This window comes from Terrapene carolina, unplaced genomic scaffold (assembly GCF_002925995.2).
Source record: "Terrapene carolina triunguis isolate 2854851 unplaced genomic scaffold, T_m_triunguis-2.0 Scaffold22, whole genome shotgun sequence".
In the NCBI taxonomy this organism is placed as follows: Eukaryota; Metazoa; Chordata; order Testudines; family Emydidae; genus Terrapene; species Terrapene triunguis.
The window spans coordinates 9,201,340-9,226,418 of record NW_020664373.1 but is presented as its reverse complement, the minus strand read 5'-3'; the positions used below and the strand labels follow the sequence as shown (position 1 = coordinate 9,226,418).

General features: G+C 42.1%; 1 protein-coding gene across 2 annotated transcripts in view; it reads right to left on the bottom strand.

Moving 5' to 3' along the window:
* LOC112117531 (glycine receptor subunit alpha-2) overlaps window positions 1-25,079 on the bottom strand; it is a 156,613-nt gene that overhangs the window by 29,549 nt on the left and 101,985 nt on the right. For both annotated transcript variants that reach the window (XM_024215500.1, XM_024215502.1), the window contains exon 8: window positions 8,924-9,073. In XM_024215500.1, coding sequence (XP_024071268.1) covers window positions 8,924-9,073 — 150 coding nt within the window. The remainder of the gene's footprint in view (window positions 1-8,923; window positions 9,074-25,079) is intronic.

Here is a 25,079-nt window from a genome sequence, read left to right as displayed (position 1 = left end):
GAAACTCACGTGCCTGAGCTTGCTATGTGAGTGCCAAAAATAGCACAGCAAAAAGGGTATTCCTCAAGCACTTCCATTATTCACATGATGCAGCATGTTACATAATGCAAACTGTGCATGTTAGGCCACAAAGTGCTGTACACAAGGATGTTAGAGTATAAAAATGTCCATTGGGGACAGTAGTACTGAATGTTTTAAAGGCAAAGTCAGGCTTCAGGAGCTGACTATTACTACACACAAGGCTAAGAAACCTTAGGAAATGAATTATTCGGCGGTCCGATGGAGAGATGTCAATGCAAGTAAAGACACTTCTTTATAAACAACCTTAGTCTGTGTTTACTTTCTCTCAGGTTATAGATAGTAAATATTTTATCTTGACAATTAGTCACACTGATTGTGTTTGAGCACTGCAGCCGCCTGTCTATCAACTGACCACCCCACCCGCAAAACATACCCTTTATTCTGCTCTACCAAAGATCTCAGTCCTGGTTTAGTAAGATTGCCTTTTTCTGCTGTAACAATTTAATCTCAGGCCTAATTCTCTAATCTGAGTAGAACATGCCGTGCCCACTCATGCCAATTTATATGTAACCCACTGGTTAGTGGGGGCTAGAGACATCCCTCTGGGCCCGATCCACAGGGGATGTAAGTCCATTATAGCTTCCCACTGCAGAGCTGAGCTCTTTAGTTCAAGCTGTGAAAAGCCGTGCATTTAGTGCTGCCAATCACCAGTTCAATCCCTGGTTTTAGCCAAGATGGCGGCCACAATATATAAATTAGTGCTAGGGGAATAATTATCAAATTCTTTGCAATGTACTTACACACAGAGGAGAACAAAACACTATTGTAAGATCCAAAAGTGCAAATATCCACTTATTCCTATTACCTTCACCTTGTTTCCTTTTTATATATGTAAGTGGTATTCCTTTTATAATGGGGAAATTAAATCTGATGTAAACTAAATTCTTATGCTTCCTTAGAATCACACTGTTTGGAAATATAAGCAAACCTTACATGTAATTATCACAAATAATACTAAAAAAAACCCAAGTCTTCCACAGCCAAGCAATCTGGGAGTTTTGCAAAGTAATACATTAATGTAATAAACAAAATTATAGTACATTTACAATATATATCACTGCAAATGGTCTCCAAAATTTACTTTACAAATGTAATTAACTTTAATGTATAATTAAATAATATATTTAATATAGCTGAAGAACTTCACCTGTCACTTAAATATAGTCACTCATGGAATAAAATCTGCAGGTTTTTAACACTGCACGGAAAACTACACAACTGTTTAGGACAGGAAGCGACTACTATAGCCACCTGAAACTGCAAAGAGAGAATGTGATCACCCAGAATGCAATTTAGATACTGGGAAATCTCCTGATTCTTGGGAAAATACAATGGGATTTTTAATGATCACACACGGTCAGGAGCAGCTCAGGTTTTATTATGTATGAAAGTTGACACCTCCCTCCAATAACTCAATGCTCTCCATTGCAATGGTGAGGCATTGGTTCGCTACTGAATCAGAGAGAGGAAAGCTACTTACTGGATTATCAATATTGCTTCCTGCAGCAACCTAGGTTTTCCTTGGAGATCACTTAGCCAAGTACTGATTGGGTCCAACTCTCATCTCATAAGCTAAATAAGCTCATATTTCCTGGCTCTCCACTGGAACTCCACCTCTGACTATAGTATCTTTTCCACGGGCCACTTCTCCACAGAAGAATTACAATTCTCCTATTTCTCTTAGGGTGAGAAATACACATAGAACCAATCATCAAAGTCTATAGGAAGGTTCCTGGTGACCTACTCATAGACAACCTGGAGGCAGCTGTTGTAAGACGTCTAAGGGGTTCTACAGGTAAAGTGGATATGCAGAGCCTGCGCGTGAAAGTCCAGGCTCTCCAGCAGGTCCCTTTGAAACTATGCAGATATATGTGGATCTTGGGGGATCTCTAGTGTGCAGGTCATGCTTGCTGTTTCTTCCATGGACAGACAATCCCTTCACCACAAACAGAAGACCTCAGAGCAAACTCAATGAGTTTTCTTCCCCTTAGGCCGCATCTCATGGTTTTACTCTTGTAGATCACAATCTGTTTTTCTCCTCTAGCCCCGCCAAGAGGGGAGGAAGCAGGAAGTGCTATGAAACCATAAAGAGAGGCTCTAGTGAAGACTCTGAGAGTTAGCAAGATGTCTGTGCATTCTGTTTAAAGCTGGATGTCTGCGTGAAGCATTAAACCCCCATGAAAGTTAAGAGACCTCCCCACTAAGGAGGTGTAGGAACCTAGTTGGTTACTCTGTTGTTCATGTACCACATGTAAACCTATGCTGATGGTATATATGTTTGTAACAGGCTGGTTTTGTGTATGTATTCATGGTGTGCTCTGGCAATTGCCTCACAGAGAGGAACAAGAGCTAGTGGCAATTAAAGGAGATCTCCGTTAGTTCAATGAAAGAGGCCTTGTAAGCCTTCCTCTGCAGGTGTGTTATTTAGAAACTGTCTTCTGACTGCAGCATGTGCACTTCACTGTAAACTGTGTCCAAGCCTATCAGTGCAGTGAATGATGACCCAGCAAAGCAGCTACATGTTTATGAGCCTTCTCAAGGTCCCAAGAAGTGTAAAAAAATATAATTAGGAAGGCCAAAAAAGAATTTGAAGAACAGCTAGCAAAAGACTAAAAAGTAGTAGCAATTTTTTAAGTACATCAGAAGCAGGAAACCTGCTAAACAACCAGTGGAGCCATTGGACAATTGAGATGCTAAAGGAGCACTCAAAGATGATAAGGCCATTGTGGAGAAACTAACTGAATTCTTTGCATCAGTCTTCATGGCTGAGGATGTGAGGGAGAGTCCCAAACCTGAGCCATTCTTTTTAGGTGACAAATCTGATGAACTGTCCCAGATTGAGGTGTCATTAGAGGAGGTTTTGGAACAAATTGATAAACTAAACTGTAATAAGTGACCAGGACCAGATGGTCTTCACCCAAGAGTTCTGAAGGAACTCAAATGTGAAATTGCAGAACTACTAACTGTGGTTTGTAATCTATCATTTAAATCAGCTTCTGTACCAAGTGCCTGGAGGATAGCTAATGTGACGCCAATTTTTAAAAAGGGCTCCAGAGGTGATCCCAGCAATTACAAGCCGGTAAGCCTGACTTCAGTACTGGGCAAACTTGTTGAAACTATAGTGAAGAACAGAATTGTCAGACACATAGGTGAATATAATTTGTTGGGGGAAGAGTCAACAAGTTTTTTTTAAAGGGAAATCATGCGTCACCAATCTACTAGAATACTTTGAGGGGGTCAACAAGCATGTGGACAAGGGGCATCCAGTGGATATAGTGTACTTAGATTTTCAGAAAGCCTTGGACAAGGTACCTCACCAAAGGCTCTTAAGCAAAGTAAGCTGTCATGTGATAAGAGGGAAGGTCCTCTCATGGATTGGTAACGGGTTCAAAAATACAAAACAAAGGGTAGGAATAAATGGTCAGTTTTCAGAGTAGAGAGGGGTAAATAATGGTGTCCCTCAGGGGTCTGTACTGGGACCAGGATATTCATAAATGATCTGAAAAAAGGGTAAACAGTAAGGTGGCAAAATTTGCAGATGATACAAAACTACTCAAGATAGTTAAGTCCCAAGCAGACTGCGAAGAACTACAAAAGGATCTCTAAAAACTAGGTGACTGGGCAACAAAATGGCAGATGACATTCAATGTTGATAAATGCAAAGTAGTGCACATTGGAAAACGTAATCCCAACTATACATATAAAATGATGGGGTCTGAATTAGCTGTTACCACTCAAGAAAGAGATCTTGGAGTCATTGTGGATAGTTCTCTGAAAACATCCACTCAATGTGCAGCGGCAGTCAAAAAAGTGAACAGACTGTTGGGAATCATTAAGAAAGGGATAGATAAGAAGACAGAAAATATCATATTGCCGCTATATAAATCCATGGTACGCCCACATCTTGAATACTGCGTGCAGGTGTTGTCACCCCATCTCAAAAAAGATATATTGGAATTGGAAAAGGTTCAGAAAAGGGCAACAAAAATTATTAGGGGTATGGAACGGCTTCTGTATGAGGAGAGATTAATAAGACTGGGACTTTTCTGCTTGGAAAAGAGACGACTAAGGGAGGATATGATTGAGGTCTATAAAATCATGCCTGGTGTGGAGAAAGTAAATAAGGAAGTGTTATTTACTCCTTCTCATAACACAGGGTTATGAGAAGGAGTAAACTAGGGGTGACCAAATGAAATTAATAGGCAGCAGGTTTAAAAAACACAAATGGAAGTATTTCTTCACACAACACACAGTCAACCTGTGGAACTCTTTGCCAGAGGATGTTGTGAAAGCCAAGACTATAACAGAGTTCAAAAAAGAACTAGATAAATTCATGGAGGATAGGTCCATCAATGGCTATTAGCCAGGATGGGCAGGGGATGGTGTCCCTAGCTTCTGTTTGCCAGAAGTTGGGAATGGGCAACGGGGGATGGATCACTTGATGATTACCTGTTCTGTTCATTCCCTCTGGGGCACCTGGCGTTGGCCACAGTCGGAAGATAGGATACTGGGCTAGATCAACCTTTGGTTTGCCCCAGTATGGCCGTTCTTATGTTCAAGATCTATGTTTCACTCTGCTTGGCAATCATCTACACTGTACAGATGGGTGATCAGCTGCCTCTTTGGCAGCATCTCTACAGGAACTTGCTGGAGATCTTTACCTGGTGAACTGGTGCTGGGGGGAGGAAGTGGCAGGCCTGGTGTATGACCCTGGGGAATATGTATCACCTCCCACTGTCCCAGTGAAGATTCCCCAAGAGCAGACCACTTTCTATGTTGGTTGTTCTCTGGACCCAGTTCATGGCTACAGAAACCTTGATAATGCAACTCCATTGGAGCCCAACCTGCCAAAAAATGGTGCCAAAAATACAGCAGAGGTACACAGCCTCTATGTGAATGATCCTGGCCTTATGTGCAGTAAGGGCAATGCCATCATGGAAATTCAGTAGAGAGATCTCTGTGGATTTTCCTTAGGAAAAAGGGAAATCAGGCCCTATGCTGGCCTCATCTAGGTGTCTCCGAAAGGTTTATAAGAACTGCACAGCAGAGCACCTATTACAACTAGTTTTGCTATAATGAGTGTGGTTTCCAGAAATGCACATTATGTTTGCTGTATAAACCAATTAATTTTACCTTGTAAAGAGAACCTGACAATTCTTTTGTTATTGTCACTTCTGTGTATGTATAAATATGGTCACACCTAGGGCAAAAACACTGTTCACATTGCAATGCCACTGTTCAATCTTCTGGGTTGCATATGGAATCCAGCCTGGCTAGTGGCTCCACCTGACAACAATCAGCTTATTGAATTATACAGGGAAAATGGAAGAAAGGGCTCACACCAGGAGCTGTGTGGTTCTGCTTTGATCATGAAAGCTGATGCTTCTTTTATAATGCAGCAAAATCCCTTGAAATCACTTTTTTACTGAGTCAAAGTCAGAAGCATAAAACAATAGCCAGTTTTAGAGCAGAGATGAGCTGTTTTTGTTTTGGGAAACCAACTCCAGGGAGATTTCGATTCTGGTTCCATTTTATCTGCACCACCAGAGTTTTATAGGTCAGCCACCAGCACTGTATAATGAGCAATATCCCTAAAATTATTTCTCCCTCCAGCGCTGAATTTATTACCCCCACTTCTCACCCATAATCTGGGTCTATCAGCTGCCAGTACATTACTGCAAAACTGCTAAAATAACACTCGCTCTGGGTGGTGTATACTGTAAATATAAAAGGTTTCAGACCAACTGCTCCTCACAAAGGAAGAAGAAGAAGAAAAAAAATCAGTAAACCAGTTTCTTTTTAATTCATAGGTGTTCACACCCCCATAAACAAGAGTCAGAGCATGCTGAGAAGGAACACTGTAGGGTTTCAGGTTTAGGAATGAATGTCATGTCAAAGTGCATTTCACTACACGAACCTAGTTTTGTTGGAATACATTCATTTGAAAGATGAGATAAAAGAGGCTTTTTCTGACTCCAGGCACTGTCTACTCTCCTGTCTCCACTCACTATACAGTAAGTACATTTACAGGGGAACCAAGCTACACAATGAAAATGCACTTTTCCTGAGAAAATTTGTGATGACAGTACCATGAATGTAGTGGGGGGGTATAAAGATGGGGCATGAGAGGTGAAAATGTATAGCATGAACCAGCTTTTCATGCTGGGGATAGTACTATATATTTCACTGTGGCATTTAGTAAAGAGAACACAAGAGGTTACATGTGATGCTATGAAAACAAGCTGTGCTGCTGGTTTATGACACTGTTTTCACACCAAGTGTCTCTCTTGGTCCCTCTTTCTCTCTATGGTTTTACCCTTGAGTTTGAATTGTAAATCTGATTCACTTTCCTATACGTTGACGACTCTTTACTTCGCAAGCCATTCATGCGCCGCACCAACTGGACGCTTTCATTCCCAACAGTCAGAGTCTGTGCCTGTCCCCAGATTGTCAGAACAGATAGCAGTAGTGAGAATGGAAATAGCACAATAGTGAAAGAAAGAAAGAAAGAAAGAAACCACAAACAGAAACAAAAGAAGAATGGCCCAGTGAGAGAAGACCATCATGCAAAACCACATGGATCAGTTCAAAAGGAAATACATTGTGAAAGTCAAACAAACAAATAACAGTGCAAATAAAAAAATAAAAAAGATGTCTTAGAAACTTTATTCCTCATTGTGAAACACTAGCATCGGGGTTCCTAGGAAAGTCAAGCAAAACCAACCCAAATGGATAACTGCCCTTGTCTCATTTGACATTCTTTTATTACCAAAAAAAAGTTTCCTGTATCTTTCACATTTGATTTATTTACAAGAATCAAATTAGCAAAGAGTAAAGACAGGTCTTCACAGCAAGTGATCCTAGACTATAAAAACATAAGACTGGCCATACTGGGTCAGACCAAAGGTCCATCTAGCCCAGTATCCTGTCTTCCGACAGTGGCCAATGTCAGGTGCTTCAAAGGGAATGAACAGAACAGGTAATCATCAAATGATCTATCCCCTGTTGCCCATTCCCAGCTTCTGGCAAACAGAGGCTAGGGACACCATCCCTGCCCATCCTGGCTAATAGCCATTGATGGACCTATCCTCCATGAACATATCTCGTTCTTTTTTGAACCCTGTTATAGTCTTGGCCTTCACAACATCCTCTGGCAAAGAGTTCCACAGGTTGGCTGTGTATTGTGTGAAGAAAGAAGAAAAGCACAACTACTGTATAACTATTGCTATTGCTGATCAATACACACACTTTTAGGCCTGTGTAGTTATAGTACTGTCACTTGCTAATGTTAGCCTGTTAACAACTCATTCCCCTCCAGAGAAGTCAGTATCTCTCAAACTGGAATTACAATACAAATAAAACAGCTTCTGCTGCCACCACATTACTCTTGGAAATAAAGGCCTCCAGTGGTAGCAATTCTGGCACACATGCCTGCAGATTTGGAATTGTATCTTACACATACCTACGGGGTAATTGAATCTTAATGGGAATCTCTATTCACCTGACAATAGCACTAGATCCGAGGACAAGACTGGATTCCTTCCAAGACCACCCCGTAAGTAACACAGTAACACTTTAACTACAGCTCATTTGTTAAACAAAACTCTCCAAACACAAATGTTTCTGTTCCATTGTTGTCAGCCCCTTTCCTGCCTGATACATTTATACAACCTACTATAAACTCAAACACAGGGTTAAACTTGAATGTTCCTACTGTGATGACTAAGGGTACGTCTAAAATGCAGCTGGGAGTGTGCTAAAGCTAGAGCACTAAATATAGCAGTGTAGCTAGGACGGCGGCTCAGGCTAGTCAGCCAGGGTGGACTTGCACTCAGGCAGCTACCCTGCTATTTTTAGCACACAAGCTCGAGCAGAGCTAGTGTGTGTTTGTCTACCCATGCCAGGAAGCATGCTTCCAGCTGCACTGGAGACAGCTTTAGATATAAAGAAGTTGTATAATGCAAAGTTCTTATAATTGTGGGAATGAGCTCTGCTGTCCTAGAATTGAATGTAATGCCTATTTCCAAGTATTTCTGTCTCTTATATTACAATAAAACTTCAGGAAAGATGTTTCTGTTTCCTGAATAAATAGGAAATGCTCACAGATTGGTATTCAGGATAAAACAAGTTTCTGATCTAAGTTTCAGGTTAATGGTATGGGATGACTTGATCCTTTGGTTTGTTTTTTGTTTGTTTGTGTTTTTATGCAATTTCAGGTCTGTATAGGTCAACAAATTGCAAAGTAGTAGAATCTGGACAAGAAAGATCAATCCCTGGTCCTGATCTCTCTCTTACCAGTTTCACACATAACTCCACTGAACTCAATGGAATCATTCCTAATTCCAACCAGTACAAATGAAGCAGAATGGTGATCTTTCCTATACTAGATTTAAAAAAAACCAAAAACCCTTCCATTTCAATGCTAGTAGCAGTACAGTGGGAGCATTAGACAAGTCTCAGGAAGGTTCTGGCCTCAGCAGGTCTAGAAGGCACAGAGGTAAAACAAAACAAAACAAAACAAAACAAAAAATGATGCCCTGTTTACAGTAGCACTCCCAGTTTCCTGGCTACCAATGAAGTTGCATCCATGGTAGTGTAAAAATTGAAGATTAAAAATATCTACAGCCTAATATATCTGGTATTTAACACATGAAGTCACAATTGCCTCAGGAAGTCTGGTTGGAGAATGAGACGCATAGGATCAATGACCAATCCATGGACACCTATTTATAAGGGTAATGAACTGCAGATGGAACCTGTTGCAAGTTTTCAACTCCTTTTTTCAAGGAGTAATCAGTCACTGGAAAGTAAGCTTTAGAATGTGAGTTTAAAGTAGCAGTACCTTGTTTTGTCTCTTTTGTCTTCTTCTAAGCCTCAGAAACTCCTTGTGCTGCCTTGAAACAAAGTTGACTGCTGCATATTCCAGTAATGCAGCAAACACAAAGAGAAGGCACACAGCCATCCAAATGTCAATAGCTTTTACATAGGAGACCTAAAAGAGAATAGAAACAGAATGCCTGATAAGACTCACATATGGAATCACAGTTCTTCTTAAATAGGAGATTATTATTACAGAAAACATCTACAACTACAAACACAAACAGACTTCAACATAGCATGAGATCCAGCTTTGTCTCCACACTATGTCTAGAACACTATAAAGCACACTGACACATCTAGTGGCTGAACAATATACTGCAAAGTGAACATCTGCACTCAATAAGTACTCACAGCTGTCTGGATGACAGAACAGGTAAGGACACATCATATCTGTCTAACTCTTCAGTACTTTTAGTAGACACATTGGCCAATTCTCTACAGTGGGCCCCTTTGCACATATTATCAAAGCTACTTTGTTTCTTTGCTATTGGTCACCTTTTCACACTTCTAACAGAGCCTGCCCATTTCATTTGTTTTTGCATATGAACAGCTTCAGCCTTATGAAAACCCATAGTGGTCTATCAGAGCATTTCCATTAATATCAGTGTGCTAAGGATGGCCCTATGCATGGAGGGCTTAGAAGGCCCTATGTGCAGAGGAATTAAATTGTGTATTTAAAGACTTGTAGAAAGGATATAGGGCTTTGTCCTGCATGACACTGGGCAGCATGCAGAGAATTTCAGAGATTCTGAGCATTGCTACTTAGCATTCACTGGAGGCTCACCTGCTGCCCAGAGCGTATGAGTCTAGTCATGCTCACCACTCGCAGTGTAGAGTGGCCAAACTAGATATGTCAGTAGGGTGAGATATGGTGGGGTTAGTAGCCTGGTATAAAGTTAGGAAACCAGGCATTTAAATTAGATGCAAAGTACGTGTATTTGAAGTTGCAGGCCACACCCTTGTAGGAATGTTCAGCAGCAGTATTTAGGCATTCTGCAAAGCATAGTGTAAACTCCTCCATGTTCCAGGCAATCTGGAAAACATAGGCCACAGGTTGACATATATTAATAATCAAGCCACTATAATTTCTTCAAAAACGTAGCTGTAATTGGCATTTCGATTGTTTGTTACCATCTTTAAAGGTGCAGCTTGTTTTCATGTAAAAATACCTTAGTAATCATATTAGGAATACACAAACACCTGGAATGTGCTGCCAGAGACATGGCATTGTGGGACATGAAGCCCCAAGGATCAGCATTTCTGATTGAGCAAATCCTATGCTCATGTGCATAAGGCACTGAGGGCAACATAATAAAGGAACTCCTGAGTTAGCCTTCCTGCCACTTATGTAGTGCTGCTGTAAATTGCATCCACACAGTTGCTGAGCTAGCTGGATTATTTTAACTCCATCTTGCTCAGCTGGAATCACGCGAGTGGCAACAGCAGCATACTTGATAGCTGCCTAACTTGTGTTACCCTCTATTGACTCATCTGGCTGGGATGATTTAGTTGGGGTCAGTCCTGCTTTGAACAGGGGGTTGGACTAGATGACCTCCTGAGGTCTCTTCCAACCCTAATCTTCTATGATTCTATTAAAACAACGAGGAGTCCAGTGACACCTTAAAGACTAGCAGATTTACTTGGGCATAAGCTTTCAGTGTGTTTTTTACCCACGAAAGCTTATGCCCAAATAAATCTGTTGGTCTTTAAGATGCCACCGGACTCTTCATTGTTTTTGTGGATACAGACTAACACGGCTACCCCTCTGATATATAATTCTATGACTCCCGTGCCTCTGCATTACACAGTGCTCAATGAGGAAAAGAAAGCAATCACAATGTAATGCTACATTTAAAAAAGTCAAAAGTCCTATAATAGGGTAACATCAATCCCTTCATTTCCAAAGCACTATGCATCATTTTACATATGTAATCCTAGTAAAGTGACTGATGTAGCTAAAAACCCCATGTAATGCTTTGAAATCAAACTTTGTGCCTTTTTCCAAGTTCCCCAATATATGGAACAATCTCTCAGTCAGGCCCTTTCTCTCTGCTTGTTCAAATCCTTCTAAAGGACTCACTTCTTCTCCAGACTCATACAAACCAACTAACGGCAGTCACATTGTGGTGCAAAAAAAAAAAAAAAAAGTAACATAAGAGGTCCTATGGGCTTCCTCCACTACAAGTCTATTTTCTCTTCCTTCAATTCTGCCCTATTCCTCACCAAACAGCACTATTTCTCCAGCCTCCTTGATTTCCATACCCACAATCCCAGCTGTTTATTTGCCACAGTCTGCATATGTGGTGAGATTGTTCCCTACTTGTGCCATTATCCGTCTACAGCGAGCTAATGCCCCAAGGTAATTCCTGGACACAAAAAACACAGTGGTTACCTTTGAAAACTTTCCACTTTTGCCCTTGATATCTAGTTCAATTTACCTCAGCATTTTCAGCATTTCCTGTAATTCCTTATATAGGAAATATTACAAATTCTGAGGAAATATTTTCTCTCTCTCTAGTGTAATTGAAAAGGTTTGGTTTTTTTGAAGAGTGACCTCCAGAAAACCTTTAAAAAGTCTTAGCACATTGGCTCACCCTACTCTAGAGTATTTTTAGAATTTGATGTTTGGAACCGTCGCCTTGTTCAGTTTTATCACATTCAGAAAGTCCATTAAGCATTTCTTGTATTTTTCTTTCTTTAACTCACTCAATTGCCATGTACCTTATGTTGCAGAGCTTCCCCTCTAGTGGCTTTTTTAGAGAGTTAATGGCTCCCTACCAATCACACCATAAATTATATAAATTATTCAGATGCGCTGTAAATGTTTTAGGATGAGTTAATGAGGAAAGTTTTTCAGAATGAGGTCTGTCTGCACCAAGAACCAGGCATGATAAGGCTGAACATAATAAATGTGACAGAGCAATTCCTCTTCCTTTTTAGCATTTACACCTTTCTTATCTTCTCTTAGTTGATATTTGGCCAAACTATACTAATTTCTGCTCTGACTCATACTTCTGCAAACACACTGACTTCGTTGTAGTTTCCTAAGTTGTAAGTCAGCACAGAATTTGGCCCTTTAAAAATGTTTCCTCAAATTAATCCCCCAACCTCTTAATCATTTTAATTTTAATTCACTGAATTTCCTCCATCTTATATCTTGCTAAATGTATCCAAGTGCCATAAACTGAATGCAGCATTCTTCTTGGTTGAATGTGGGAGAAAGAATGGTCTTGGATCTTGTGGTTAAGGCATTGTTCTATCATTCACTGACTTGTCATTCATGGATTAATCCAGATGAAAGTTCAATTTCTGGCTCAGGACAGATTTCCTGTGTGACTTTGGGCAAATCATTTAGTCTCCCTGACTCAGTTCAGTAGGTGGTAAACTGGGGATTAAAGATACTTCCCTTTCTCCCAGGTGAGATGTGAGTGTAACTGCATTAATGATAGTAAATGCTTAGATGATGTAGTGATGAGAACCATATAAATACCTGCATTGTTAGATAGAATCATATCAAAAACATACTCTCGGATTTGTGATATGAAGTACAAAATCATGTTAGGTCTTGTTTTTGCAGCATCTCACACTGCATGCCAAGATTTTTAGAAAACTGAATTTTCATCCAGTGGGAAATTTTGACACTTTGAAATTAGTTTCTGGTCCAAATTGGAAAATGTCATGGAATGAAAAATTCTAAAAAGTTTCAAATTGGAAAGGTGTCACTTTTGATCAAAACTAAACAAAAATAGTTAAGTCAATTAACATTTTAGTACAAAATGGTAACATTTTATGTCATTTCTTTTTAAGTTTTAAAAACCTAAATGACATTTTGTGTGACAACAAAACAAAAATTGTTGTTTTGTTTCAAAACATCAATTTGAAATGAAAATTTACATTTCCACATTTCTTTCCACAAAAAAAAATCAACAATTTCCACTGGAACTGACAATTTGCTTAATTCTTTGGTTTCAATGAAACCATATTTTCCTCACAGAAAAGCTTTATGAATGAAAAATTTCAGTCAGCTGTGTTTGCAAGCTGTCATAGGGTGACTGACCCCTTTAAGAGGAAGCAGGGTTCAGTTTACCTGTGATTTATAAACTGCCTCCCAGTTGGGGTTAAAAGAAGGCAACAGGACCTTATAAAGGGAGAGCAAGGAGACAGACAAGAAAGAGTTGCCTCACAATAGACCGAGTGAGATAGACAGAGAAGGGCAGGTGAGAGCTGCCTGAGGAGGAAAGGAGAGACCCAGGGGAGAAACAGGAGCAGAGAGGAGAGCTGAGAGGAGAGCTGTTAGGAAGAACAAAAGGTTGATTTGGAGGAATGGCCAGGGCCGCACAGAGGATTCAGGGGGTCTGGGGCAAAGCGAGGGATCTTGTACTCACTGGGCGGCGCTCCGAGTCTGCGGCGGCGGCATTTTGGCGGCGGGGGGCCCTTCAGTCGCTCCACGTCTTCGGCAGTGCTGAAGGGCCCCCTGCCGCCGAAATGCCGCCGAAGACCCAGAGCGACTGAAGGGCCCCCCTGCCGCTGAAATGCTGCTGCCGCCACCGCCGCAGACTCAGAGCGTCGCTGGGTGAGGAAAGGGATTCTCAGCCAGGGCTCGTGGGGCCCCTGTGGGGCCCGGGGCAAATTGCCCCACTTGCCCCCCCCTCTGGGCGGCCCTGGGAATGGCCAGGCTGGGGAAGCCCTGCTGAGTTACAAGAGTGCTTGTGAAGAGACCCTGAGAAACAAGGGGAAGAACCAACCTGGGTAGGAGAAGCTGAGCCCAACTCAGGAGGGTTGATGCTGGAAGGGTAGGACTCACAGGCAGGAAGCAGGCCTGAATGGAGGGCTGCATGAAATTGAGCCCAGATCAAGAGTTGATCCGGGGGGATGTTCTCTGGGCAGGGACAGGATTCACAGGTAGGGATGCCTGGCTGAGTGAGTGGATGTCTTAGTCATGGGATTCCTGACTTGGGGCTACGTACCAGCCAAGAGTTGCAGGAAAGAAGAAAATCTGGGAGCTCTCAGTTGGATGTCCTGGAGAGTGTAGCCCTGGAACAAAGGCAGAAAGTGTCTGGGAACAGACTGGAGATGGACTCATGGGAGGGTGAGCTGGAAATTATGTCCTGGGAGAGGGCATGGAAAATGGCTGTGATTGTACCCGTTGTAGTTTGGGGGTTTGGAAGACTGGTTTTATCATGAGGGTTCTGTGAATGATTGTACATGCACAGGAATAAATTATACCTGGAAGCGGGCTTTTAAATTGGACACAGAGAGATTATATTTCTTTTAAGGCTGAACCATGGGGACAGAGATAGGTACACCTGTTGTGCCATGGCCTGCCACAGGAGGGAACTCAAGGAGGGACCAGCTTGCCACCCAAGCTAATATCTGTTTTGCTGCCCATTCTCACTTCAGATCATTTTTGGCTTACTATTTTCCAAGTGTCTCCCACATAGTAACTGTACTTATTTTGGGCCTAATGTATTAACTTGCATTTTCCCAATCTGAATCTTATTTTGTTAATTCAAGTCCATGTTCCTAACCTCCCTGATATATTGTGCTAGTCTCTGTCTTTGCAATACTTTCCAGATTATTATCATTTGTACCCTCTAATTTCAAAAGCCAGATTCTCTGGGTGATAGCCAGCATAAAATGAAGCATAACTGAAGACAATAAAGCGGTACCTACTTATGCCAGTACTGAACTTTGGCATCAAGTATATACTAGATTTGCCTTAGTAAATGCTTTAGCCTAGACCACCCCCTCCAATATTAAAACTCATGGGATGGAACTCTGTGAGAAAATCTCCATGGAGATCACTTGCAGAGTTCTGTTCCATTGGGCGTGCTGGGGCCTACCCCCAAACCTGGCTGATCCTGCAGGAGGATGATGGAAGGACAGGGCCATCCAGGGTGTAGATCCTGTACCTCCACACCAACTCTAGCCTCAGAAGACCCCTCTTTCTCTAGCAGTGCAGCTCCACTGCAGCTGTGCTACCAGAGTCCTCCTGGGCATGCTACTCCTGGAGCATGATAGTTGCAATTTTTAACTTTAAAATTCTTGTAAATCAGTGTGATGTGCACAGCAGAGATAGCTACAACACTCAAGAACTGCCTAAACATAAGAACTTAAACTGATTTTCAGAAGTGCCAAACACCCTCGCTCTCAATAAAGTCAACACTTATTTAGGTACTCACATATGAAAATGTGGGCCCTAAATTTTAAGTTCCTAGGTAGATATGGACACGGGTAGAATGACCACTGATGAAAACAACTCTGAAAGATGAAATAGAAGATACAACACCATGGTATGCTTCAGGAAACAAAGACCGCTAATAGGATTTTGAAACAAAAACACAATTGTTAAAAATCATACACAGAGCAACATGCTGACACTAATTTCCACTGCAAAAATATACTAACTTGAGAGGTACAATTTGACCAAGATCAAGGCCAGTATTTATCTTGAGAGATAATATACTTAAACATTTTTAAGATTCACTGAAACAAGAAATCAGTACATGCATTGTTATATACATTCTGAATGGCTGCATCAGAAACATCAGTAAATCTCTTTGCTGTGGTCACTAATTTCTGAAGTTTAATTTGTTCAAAATGGATATTAATTGAAGTCCAGAAAATTCTTTATTTTCCTCTGAAGAACCAAGCAGAATATGTGGCATTTACTTATTCTAGCTGATTGGTTCATCTGAGGTGAGTAATAATCTTCATTCAACTCAGCTGCTGCCAGCTAGGATGCTGTCATATTTGCTACCTGGTGGGGCAGAATTGCTCCAGATCTTAGTATTCTTTGACCTTTGAATAGAATGACCTCGTGCATGGCTGTTTTCAAATAATGAGAAGTCAGAATCAATGAACCCCATTCTTCCATGTAAGCCAAATAATAACCACACAATTGACAACTGACAATGTAGTTGTTGTGACTGATACCAGGTGTATGTATGTGTACATGTATTTATTGTTTTTTCTACTCGATAGCACAAAAATAGTGCTATTGTTCAGGTAACTACAGTACATTCTAACCCACATTTACCATACTGTAGTTTCTATGGTAGTCACAACTAAACGAACCATTAAAAGTGATCCAGTTCACTGAACCAAACAACAAGAACCTAAAATTAGAAAAAGTATGCCTAGGGCAATACGCTTTTTAACTCTTGATCTCTTCTGTTTGTGATTAGACAAAAGACTCATGTATTTCTTCCCTCTCATTCTGCTCCTCCTCTTCCCTAAGTTGTAGACTTCCTCCAAGGCATAATTTGGAGATAAAAGGCATTTGCTTATTTTTGTGACTGTCAGTCTCTCCGTGTTAGTAATAGATAACTTAAACAAGTCCTTTGGTTAGTGACAATTGCCCTACCAACACTAACAACAACATCAGATTAAACAATTGAGCATGGGGAAATCAGATGCCCCCTTACATTATGCTCACTCTTGTCCACACATACTGTTTTCCTAATCTGCTACTTGAGCACACGCTTATGGTCTTGGAAGGGTTAAGCATCATCATTCTTAGATGTAAGCCTGTCTGATACTTTTGGCATTATATTCAGAATTGCTACCTTCATCAGATCAAAGCATGTAAGCCAGGCAAGTGTGTTCTTTGTGGGTAGTTTTTAGATAAGATCATGTGACAAAAAGTATCTGAATGTGCATCCTATCAAATTATCCTCTTCGTATATTTGGAAAAAAAGACTGACAAACAGGATATTATGAGTGGCTTGCATTACCACACAATTGAACTAACTGGCCAACGGTCTGCATCCTGGGTTGCATGCCTCTGAGATCAAACCAGGCCCAAACAACCCAAAGCAGGTCTGAGACCATGAACAACCAACCGACATGATATTTTTCCTGTTCACATTATGCTGGGTTGAATGACTCAATCAATTCATTTTTCAATTTCAGAGCAGTATTTGTAATCAAGTTCTAATTGTCCTGGATGGTCTGAGATGTCTGACCCAGAAACTTGTTTCTTTTCAGTTTTTTAATTAAAGTTAATTATGATCCAGCTGTATTTACAGACCTAAAGAGAATAAATTCAGCCTTTGGAATGAAGAAGCAGAAAACCAATTGACTGGGAGTATATTTTCCCCCTCAGTGTGCATGTGTAACTCCCAGAAGTGCTAATGACCACTATGCACTTGCAGCCAGGGTAGAACAGAATAGATAGCACCACACTTTATATTCATTTTCTCTGATGATGCTGATTGACAAGAATCACTTTCTGAAACACTGATGCTAACACAACAGATCAGAATGCAGTGGTCTCCCGTGCTGTTAGGGATATAAAGTAGCCTGTTGAATTACGGTTCAGATTGGCAGGGATTTGGATGTTTGGAAGCAGAGCCAAGTGATAGGGCTTTGTCTGCAAGTGGCAAACTTTGGGTAAAACTCCATTTTCACCTCTACTTTCTGATCTGCACTATAATATTTTCATCTGAACTCTACGTTCTCATTTGTACTCTATTACCAAGGGCTTTGTCTGCTTGAAACTGGGCTACCTCAAAGCCAGGCTCAGGGAAGGAATCCTCAGCGGCAACCGATGTTGCAGGGCCAGGTATCTAGCATAGGTGGCCTGACCATGACAATTGCTGAGGCTGATGAGAGGCGTGCGCAGGTTCCTCCTCCATGAAGGATATTTGGTGTCTGTTGTGCAGAGGCCCATTAACTATGCATTCATTTGTAGGGGATACATCTATTTTCTCCCTTCCACATTCCAGAGTAATAAATAAGTCACTTTTTTGTGGCATAACGATCCCTTGGCTGGGTTCTTGGTAGCTCCCCTCCCGTTCCCCCCGCATGACAGAAATGCATGATTAAACAGAGAGGCCCGTGCTTCAAGATTTGATCCTTTGTTCCTAACCCACTGGCTGCTGCTAAACATACCAGGTGTGTGATAATATTCTGTATTTCCTGCAGCCAAAGTTCCAGCTTAACGAGCTTCTTCCCTCTGGATTGGAAAAGCCTGTATCTGAATATCGCTAAGCTGTAAAAGTGTCTGCAGGGGCTCCTCTCCACAGATGGAGGCAATTCAAAAGTACAGCTATAAAAACAACGAGGAGTCCGGTGGCATCTTAAAGACTAACAAATTTATTTGGGCATAAGCTTTTAATGGGTAAGAAACCCACTTCTTCAGATGCATCAAAACTACAGCTGTAAGCTTATGAGCAGGATTTTGCAGTTCCCTCAATGAAGAGTTGTCTTAGGAACTGTAGGACCACAGCATTGTAACCAGGGCTGGGGGAAATGGTTTGCATGGGAATCTGACCACACATGATCAAGACATGTTCAAGTCTGCTGAACCCAAACAAGGAAAGCTTAAGCTTACTTGATGTTTGCCGTACAACTTCATTATAGTGCAGCACAAACTCTCAGAGCAAATAAGGCTTGAGAGAAGCCACCCACTCTCTGCCCTCCCCTGTTTGGTGAAGAGTGTATTCCACTGTCAGGGAAAAGATAGCATTCAGGGTCAGGCTCACTGAACTCTCCAGTACACACAAAACCCCTCCAGGTTCCCTTACCTCTACTTGTAAAGTGGTAGACCTGTGCTGTTACATCTAACATATCGGGTTGTCAATGCAGGTTGGCCACTTGCTGAGAGTACATACCATCTCACAGAGCACAAAGTCATGATGTCCTGTGGTAGATCCCCAGCTACTCATGTACTACATATGGAGTTAGTAGGTGTTTCCATTGCTTCTCCTTTCTACACTCCCTGGGCTACTGTTTTACTAAGATGACACTAAACTGGGAGGAGTGGTAGATACACTGGAGGGTAGGGATAGGATACAGAGGGACCTAGACAAATTAGAGGATTGGGCCAAAAGAAATCTGATGAGGTTGAACAAGGACAAGTGCAGAGTCCTGCACTTAGGATGGAAGAATCCTATGCACTGCTACAGACTAGGGACCGAGTGGCTAGGCAGCAATTCTGCAGAAAAGGACCTAGGGGTTACAGTGGACGAGAAGCTGGATATGAGTCGACAGTGTGCCCTTGTTGCCAAGAAGGCTAACGGCATTTTGGGCTGTATAAGTAGGGGCATTGCCAGCAGATCGAGGGACGTGATCATTCCCCTCTATTCGACATTGGTGAGGCCTCATCTGGAGTACTGTGTCCAGTTTTGGGCCCTACACTACAAAAAGGATGTGGAAAAATTGGAAAGAGTCCAGCAGAGGGCAACAAAAATGATTAGGGGGTTGGAGCACATGACTTATGAGGAGAGGCTGAGGGAACTAGGGTTATTTAGTTTGCAGAAGAGAAGAATGAGGAGGGATTTGATAGCTGCTTTCAACTACCTGAAAGGGGGTCCCAAAGAGGATGGATGTAGACTGTTCTCAGTGGTAGCAGATGACAGAACAAGGAGTGATGGTCTCAAGTTGCAGTGGGGGAGGTTTAGGTTGGATATTTGGAAAAACTTTTTCACAAGGAGGGTGGTGAAGCACTGGAATGGGTTACCTAGGGAGGTGGTGGAATCTCCTTCCTTAGAGGTTTTTAAGGTCAGGCTTGACAAAGCCCTGGCTGGGATGATTTAGTTGGGGATTGGTCCTACTTTGAACAGGGGGTTGGACTAGATGACCTCCTGAGGTCCCTTCCAACCCTGATATTCTATGATTCTATGATTCTAAAGAAGAAGAAAGACATTTTGCTCACCAATATGATTCACCATTGCCCTGCAGTGCCAGTATAAAGGGTAACCAAATATCGTTGGTGCAAGAGTTCCTCCAAGGATGTCACAGAGTCAGTTTTGTGCCTCGCTCCCCACAGTAGGCCCAGGGACAAGTCAGAGCTGGCATGGACTGGTGTGTGTGTGTGTGTGTGTGTGGGAGGTATGTCGCGTGCATAAGGGGGATGGGCCAAGGCATTCTTATGTCCAGGTAATTCTGCAATGGCTCATAGGGGCTATTGCAGTCAAAGTGTAACTCAGAAGAATGTCAGGGCCGACCTAATCTGTGCCAGGTAAGAAAATGGCTTTGGTTGCCCTGGAATTGGGCACAAGCTGCCTCCCTTTTGCCTCCTCAGGGATCAGTGAAGGCCTGAAGTTTTACCAGCAACGTAATGAGTCACTTTATCTCTTTCTTTAACTCTCAACACTTTAAAGAAGCTCAGAAAACACACTGCACAGGGTTTTAAATCATGTACCTTGGGTTTTGAAATCACAATTCTTTCCTGACATTTTAAAACACTCACATTTGTTTACTAGAAAATTCTATTCACAGGACACGCTAATTTTGGTACAGAAGATGACAAATGTTAATTGTGAGCAGGTGTCATGCCCACCCTACTTTCGGGACACTGGTTTTATTGGTAAATCAAACAACAACAGCAGGACCTCTCCCTGAGTTTTCTCGGCAACACCAGTTGGCCCTATGGGTTCCTGCAGCACCAATCTCTTTCTGCCTCTAGTTCCTTCTGACCAGAGAAAAGGTTCACACCCACCTCTCTGGTAGCCAGCTGAAATTTATAAGCCACATCTTCCGTAATAAATCATCAGAGTTAGCAGCAACATGCAGTGTTCTAATTCCTGTATGGACCAAAAGAAGAGTCTTGTATCTCTATGCAGAATTGTAGAACATACCACCCTGGTAAGAATATATTTATTATAATGTATATATTAAGGATAAGTATGTCTGAAAAATTGTTGTTTAAAAATAATGGCCCTGCTAGCAGATTGAAGAGAGGAGTGACACATGGCTAGAAGAGAAAAACTTCAAAGCTATATTTAAAAGATATCTTTATGGCTGATAAGTTATTAATAGATGTCAGGAATTTCAGTAACACTTCCACTATCATTCTTTATTAGCGCTGCAGTGAAGTGTTTGCCTTGTTGGTGAACCCTCGTAAATGCTTCTCACATAAGCTGACATTTACTCACCTGCCATTATGAGTCCACAATGCTTGTGATGAAAAACAAACAAATTAAAAATCAGGCCACCAAGCCAGAAGAAGATCCAGAGAAATAAAAACTCCTGCATGAAAGAACATCACATTGGGAGGGAGTAGACTATACTTAGTGGTTATTTAAATCAGCGGTTCTCAAACTTGGGCCGCCACTTGTTCAGGGAATGCCCCTGGTGGGCCGGGCTGGTTTGTTTACCTGCCGCGTCTGCAGGTTCGGCCGATCGCAGCTCCGACTGGCCGCGGTTCGCCGCTCCAGGCCAATGGGGGCTGCGGGAAGTGGCGCAGGACGAGGGATGTGCTGGCCGTCCTTCCCATAGCCCCCATTGGCCTGGAGCGGCGAACCACGGCCAATGGGAGCCACGATTGGCCGAACCTGCGAATGCGACAGGTAAACAAACCGGCCTGGCCCGCCAGGGGCTTTCCCTGAACAAGCGGAGGCCCAAGTTTGAAAACCACTGATTTAAATAACAATGCTCAGAATTTCTATAGCTCTTCCTACCAAGGGTCTTACAGTAATTTACAAACATTAATTATGCCTCATATTATCCCTGCATGACTAGAAAGTACTATTAGCCCCATTTTACAGATGGGAAAACCAAGGTAGAAATTATTACTAAACAACTGGCCCAGGTCCACATGGAAAGTCAGCAACACAGCTGGGAATAGAAAACCAGCTTTCTTGCCTATCAGACTAGTGCTTTAAACACAGGGCTATCCTCACCATCCAGCTACAATTTGCTGAGCACAACTTTTAGGAATTCTGGGGAGCTGCTGAAACGCAGGGTAACTTTCATGGTAAGATCACTGCATCATGAACTCATTCCAGATGGGATTTGGGAGAAAATTAGTATTTGTGAGGTAAACAATCCCAGATTACAAGAGGGAAAGGAACCCTCAACATAAATATGTTCAATGCTTTTTTATTGTTTATGGTACTTTTCTCTATGCTATGACATGAGACCAGTCAAGCAGTAAAGAGATATTCAAAAGGACTTTCCATTTTTTAAAGCACAGGCTACAGTAACACTTAAGTGCTTCTTTCCTCACTGCTGCAGAAGATATATTTTGCATAAGGTCTCATTTTCACTTTAATTTTTATTTTGTAAACATATTTGTCAGGTTCACACCACTTTCCCTTCCTAAAAAGCCCCTTGAACCGAATGTTGTTCCAACAACCAAACCTTTGATTATAGTTCAGGATGCTTAAGTGCAGGACCTGCTGACACAATCACTTGACAGCAAGAAAATATCCATGTAAAGGAAGCTTTTTTAACATAATACCTTAACACCCACATGTGGCAACCAGTTGCACAGACATGGAGCTCCACCTGCAACTCTCTTGTCCTTCAGCATATAAAAACAAACACTGCACACACCAAATTCCTGTAATTCACTAAAACCATAATACCACCCTGATCATTAACATTCATTTGTTGTAAACATGTGCATTGGGCTGCTGTCTGATGTTATATGGGCAAAGTCTAAGGTCTGAGTTCAGATTCTATGTTAGGGTGTCAGTGGGAGGAATTTTGTTGTGTGCTTTGTGCTTCTTTGTGTGTTTTAATGTGGGGGGAGAGGTAAAAAAGGGTTAGAAATGTTATAAAAGGAAAAGCAGCAGGATTGGAACATGGATGAAAGTGTAGACACAGGAGATGGAAGAATCAGAGGTGATCCCACAAGATGTGGCCCCGAGTGAAAGGAGAGATGATAGTGTTGAAAGAATCATGTTCCCATTCCTCATGAAAACATTACTTTTTTCAAAAGCCCACTCAAGTCACTCATGAGTACATTTGATCTGAAGATCTGTAAGTAAATTTGCTCCCTCACATCTCTATTCTTTTTCCCACCTCAGCCCAAAGAGTTTCTCCCTCCCCCCACCCACTCCACAGCCCCAACTCCTCTCAACAGGTGCTTTCGTCCTCTCCAGCTGGAGGCTGAACTGAGGAAGAGACGGTAGCTTAGCAGAAGAAGAGAACATTACTCTTTCTTCTCTGCCCAGTGCCCCCCTTCGTATCTTCTTCTGGTCTCTTGCAGGTTTAATGACTGACCACACCTACATCCATGTAGCCTATCTAGCTACTATATGAGCCCCCTTCACTTTAGTGTAAGAGCTCCTCTCCTTTCATGATGTGTTCATCAAAAATCTGATGAGGAAGGCAGAGGCAAAATCTTCTCATTCCCCAGCGTGCAATGGGCAACAGCTGGAGATATTCAACCTCTTCAACCTAGGGGACTATCTTTGGCTCCCTTTTTTTTTCTCAGTTGGCTAGACTAGCTGCAGCATGATGTCTCCGTCTTTGCAACAGCTCCTGTTGTCCTAAAGACAGCAGGAGGCACCGTAGAGAGAGAGACCCAGTCTGCTGCTAGTGCTGATGGCTGATAAATCGCCACCTCCTTTATTTCCTACTTTACAAGGCCTCATGACATCTCAGCAGATCACAACCTATCGTTTGCAGTCCCCTACCTTAGTTCTACATATCATTCTTATTCTGAAAACACTTGAACTTGTTTCCATTATGTTTGTGAATATACAGGCTCATTAGGCCATTTCTAGACACTGAAGAAAACGCACAAGCTAGAAATAACTAGGTAAATGTATTTTCTGGAATGAACTTTAATTGTGCAGAATGGAAAACACAGAATTTTAGATGCAACCTAATTCAAGGCTAATGCATAGAAACAAAGCCTTGGTTTTGTATGGATTTTCTGACGGGATAGACTTGTATCATATTTGATCAGAATGTTCTATACAGTTATTTTCAGAAGGTCCCAAGTGGATGGCTAAGTAGCATTATAAATAGAGTTTGTGAACACTGATTTTTAACCACATGGACTCTACACATTGCAGTGGGGCATGTCTCTCAATCTTTAGCAGAGTTTAGATTTTACTTTTAATGCAATACATATTTGACAGTGACATGGAAAAGCCTGGAAAGACTTCGCATGTCATTGTCCAGCTATACCAAAAGGACAGGAGACACTTGATATGGTTTTAATCAGGCTGCAACTTTATTATTAGATGTCTGGAACTACCTGGCAGATAAAAGTGTACAGTGCAGGTAACCCCATGTTCATTCAATAACTCCCCAGTGGGCTTTCCCCAGCCCCACTCTTTTTCCATCCAGGTCCTTCAGCCAACCCATTGCTGGGACCTTACCATCTACTTCCCTCATAGGAGGGTTAAGGTGGGCTAGGAAAGGGGGGTTGGCTCCCTGCCTTACCAGTCATAGGAGCCCCCCCTCACCCCATTCCGTTGCTCTAACCAACACCTCCTTTCTAAGTCCTTTACCAAGGCCTTCATCTGGTCACTGTACCTTCCCTGTGGAGTACCTGCACTGGACATCCACCCCACACTTACATCATGAGTTGCAGCATACAGCCTAATTCCCTTCATGCCACAACTTAACAGAGCCCTCCCCAAACACACTGTGGGGAAGGTGACCCCCACCCCACACACACACACACTCCACCTAGGCCAATCTGATGGTGAGGGGAAAATTCCTTCCCAGCCCCCTAAAAAGGGGCAGCTAGCACTATGCCCACAGCAGGTCTTGGTATTTCACCACCTAAAAGGGAGGGAGGCAGGGTACTGCCTCAGTCTGCTCCATGTAAAAGGGGGCGTCACCACACAGGGCTGCCTGTTTTAAATCTTTCCACCCTTCCAGTTCTCAGGGGATGAGTCTGCATCACCAGGCTGACCCCTGCTCCCCGTTTTGCAGCAGTTTCTGACCTCTCCCTCTCCCCCCCTTCCACAGCCATAAAGCACTGTTCTCCTTCCTTCGGCCAGCCGGACAACTTCCTCTCTGCTTAAAGGTATGGTGCGGTCATTCTGAGTGAGAAGAGATTGAAATGATCAGGACTATTAGGAGATTAATAAAAAAGGGCATGATAAAGGTATATTAAATAATGCATGTTATAAGAAAGGTAGGTCTCATGCTTCTAGTTACTGCTTCTCATAACAAGGACAAGGGATCATTCAATAACATTGAAAAGCAAAATTTAGGGAAATACTTCCTTTTAGAGAATGCTTAATTAGACAGTGGAACTCATTATCACAAGATTGCATTCAGACCAAGCGCTCAGTAGGATTAAAAAAGATATATCAATGAGAACTCCACATTAATACTAGATAGGACAAAAATAAGAGCTATAAACCTTTATGTCCCACAGCATAAGCCAACCACTAACCAGAGCAAGGAAGAAACTACCC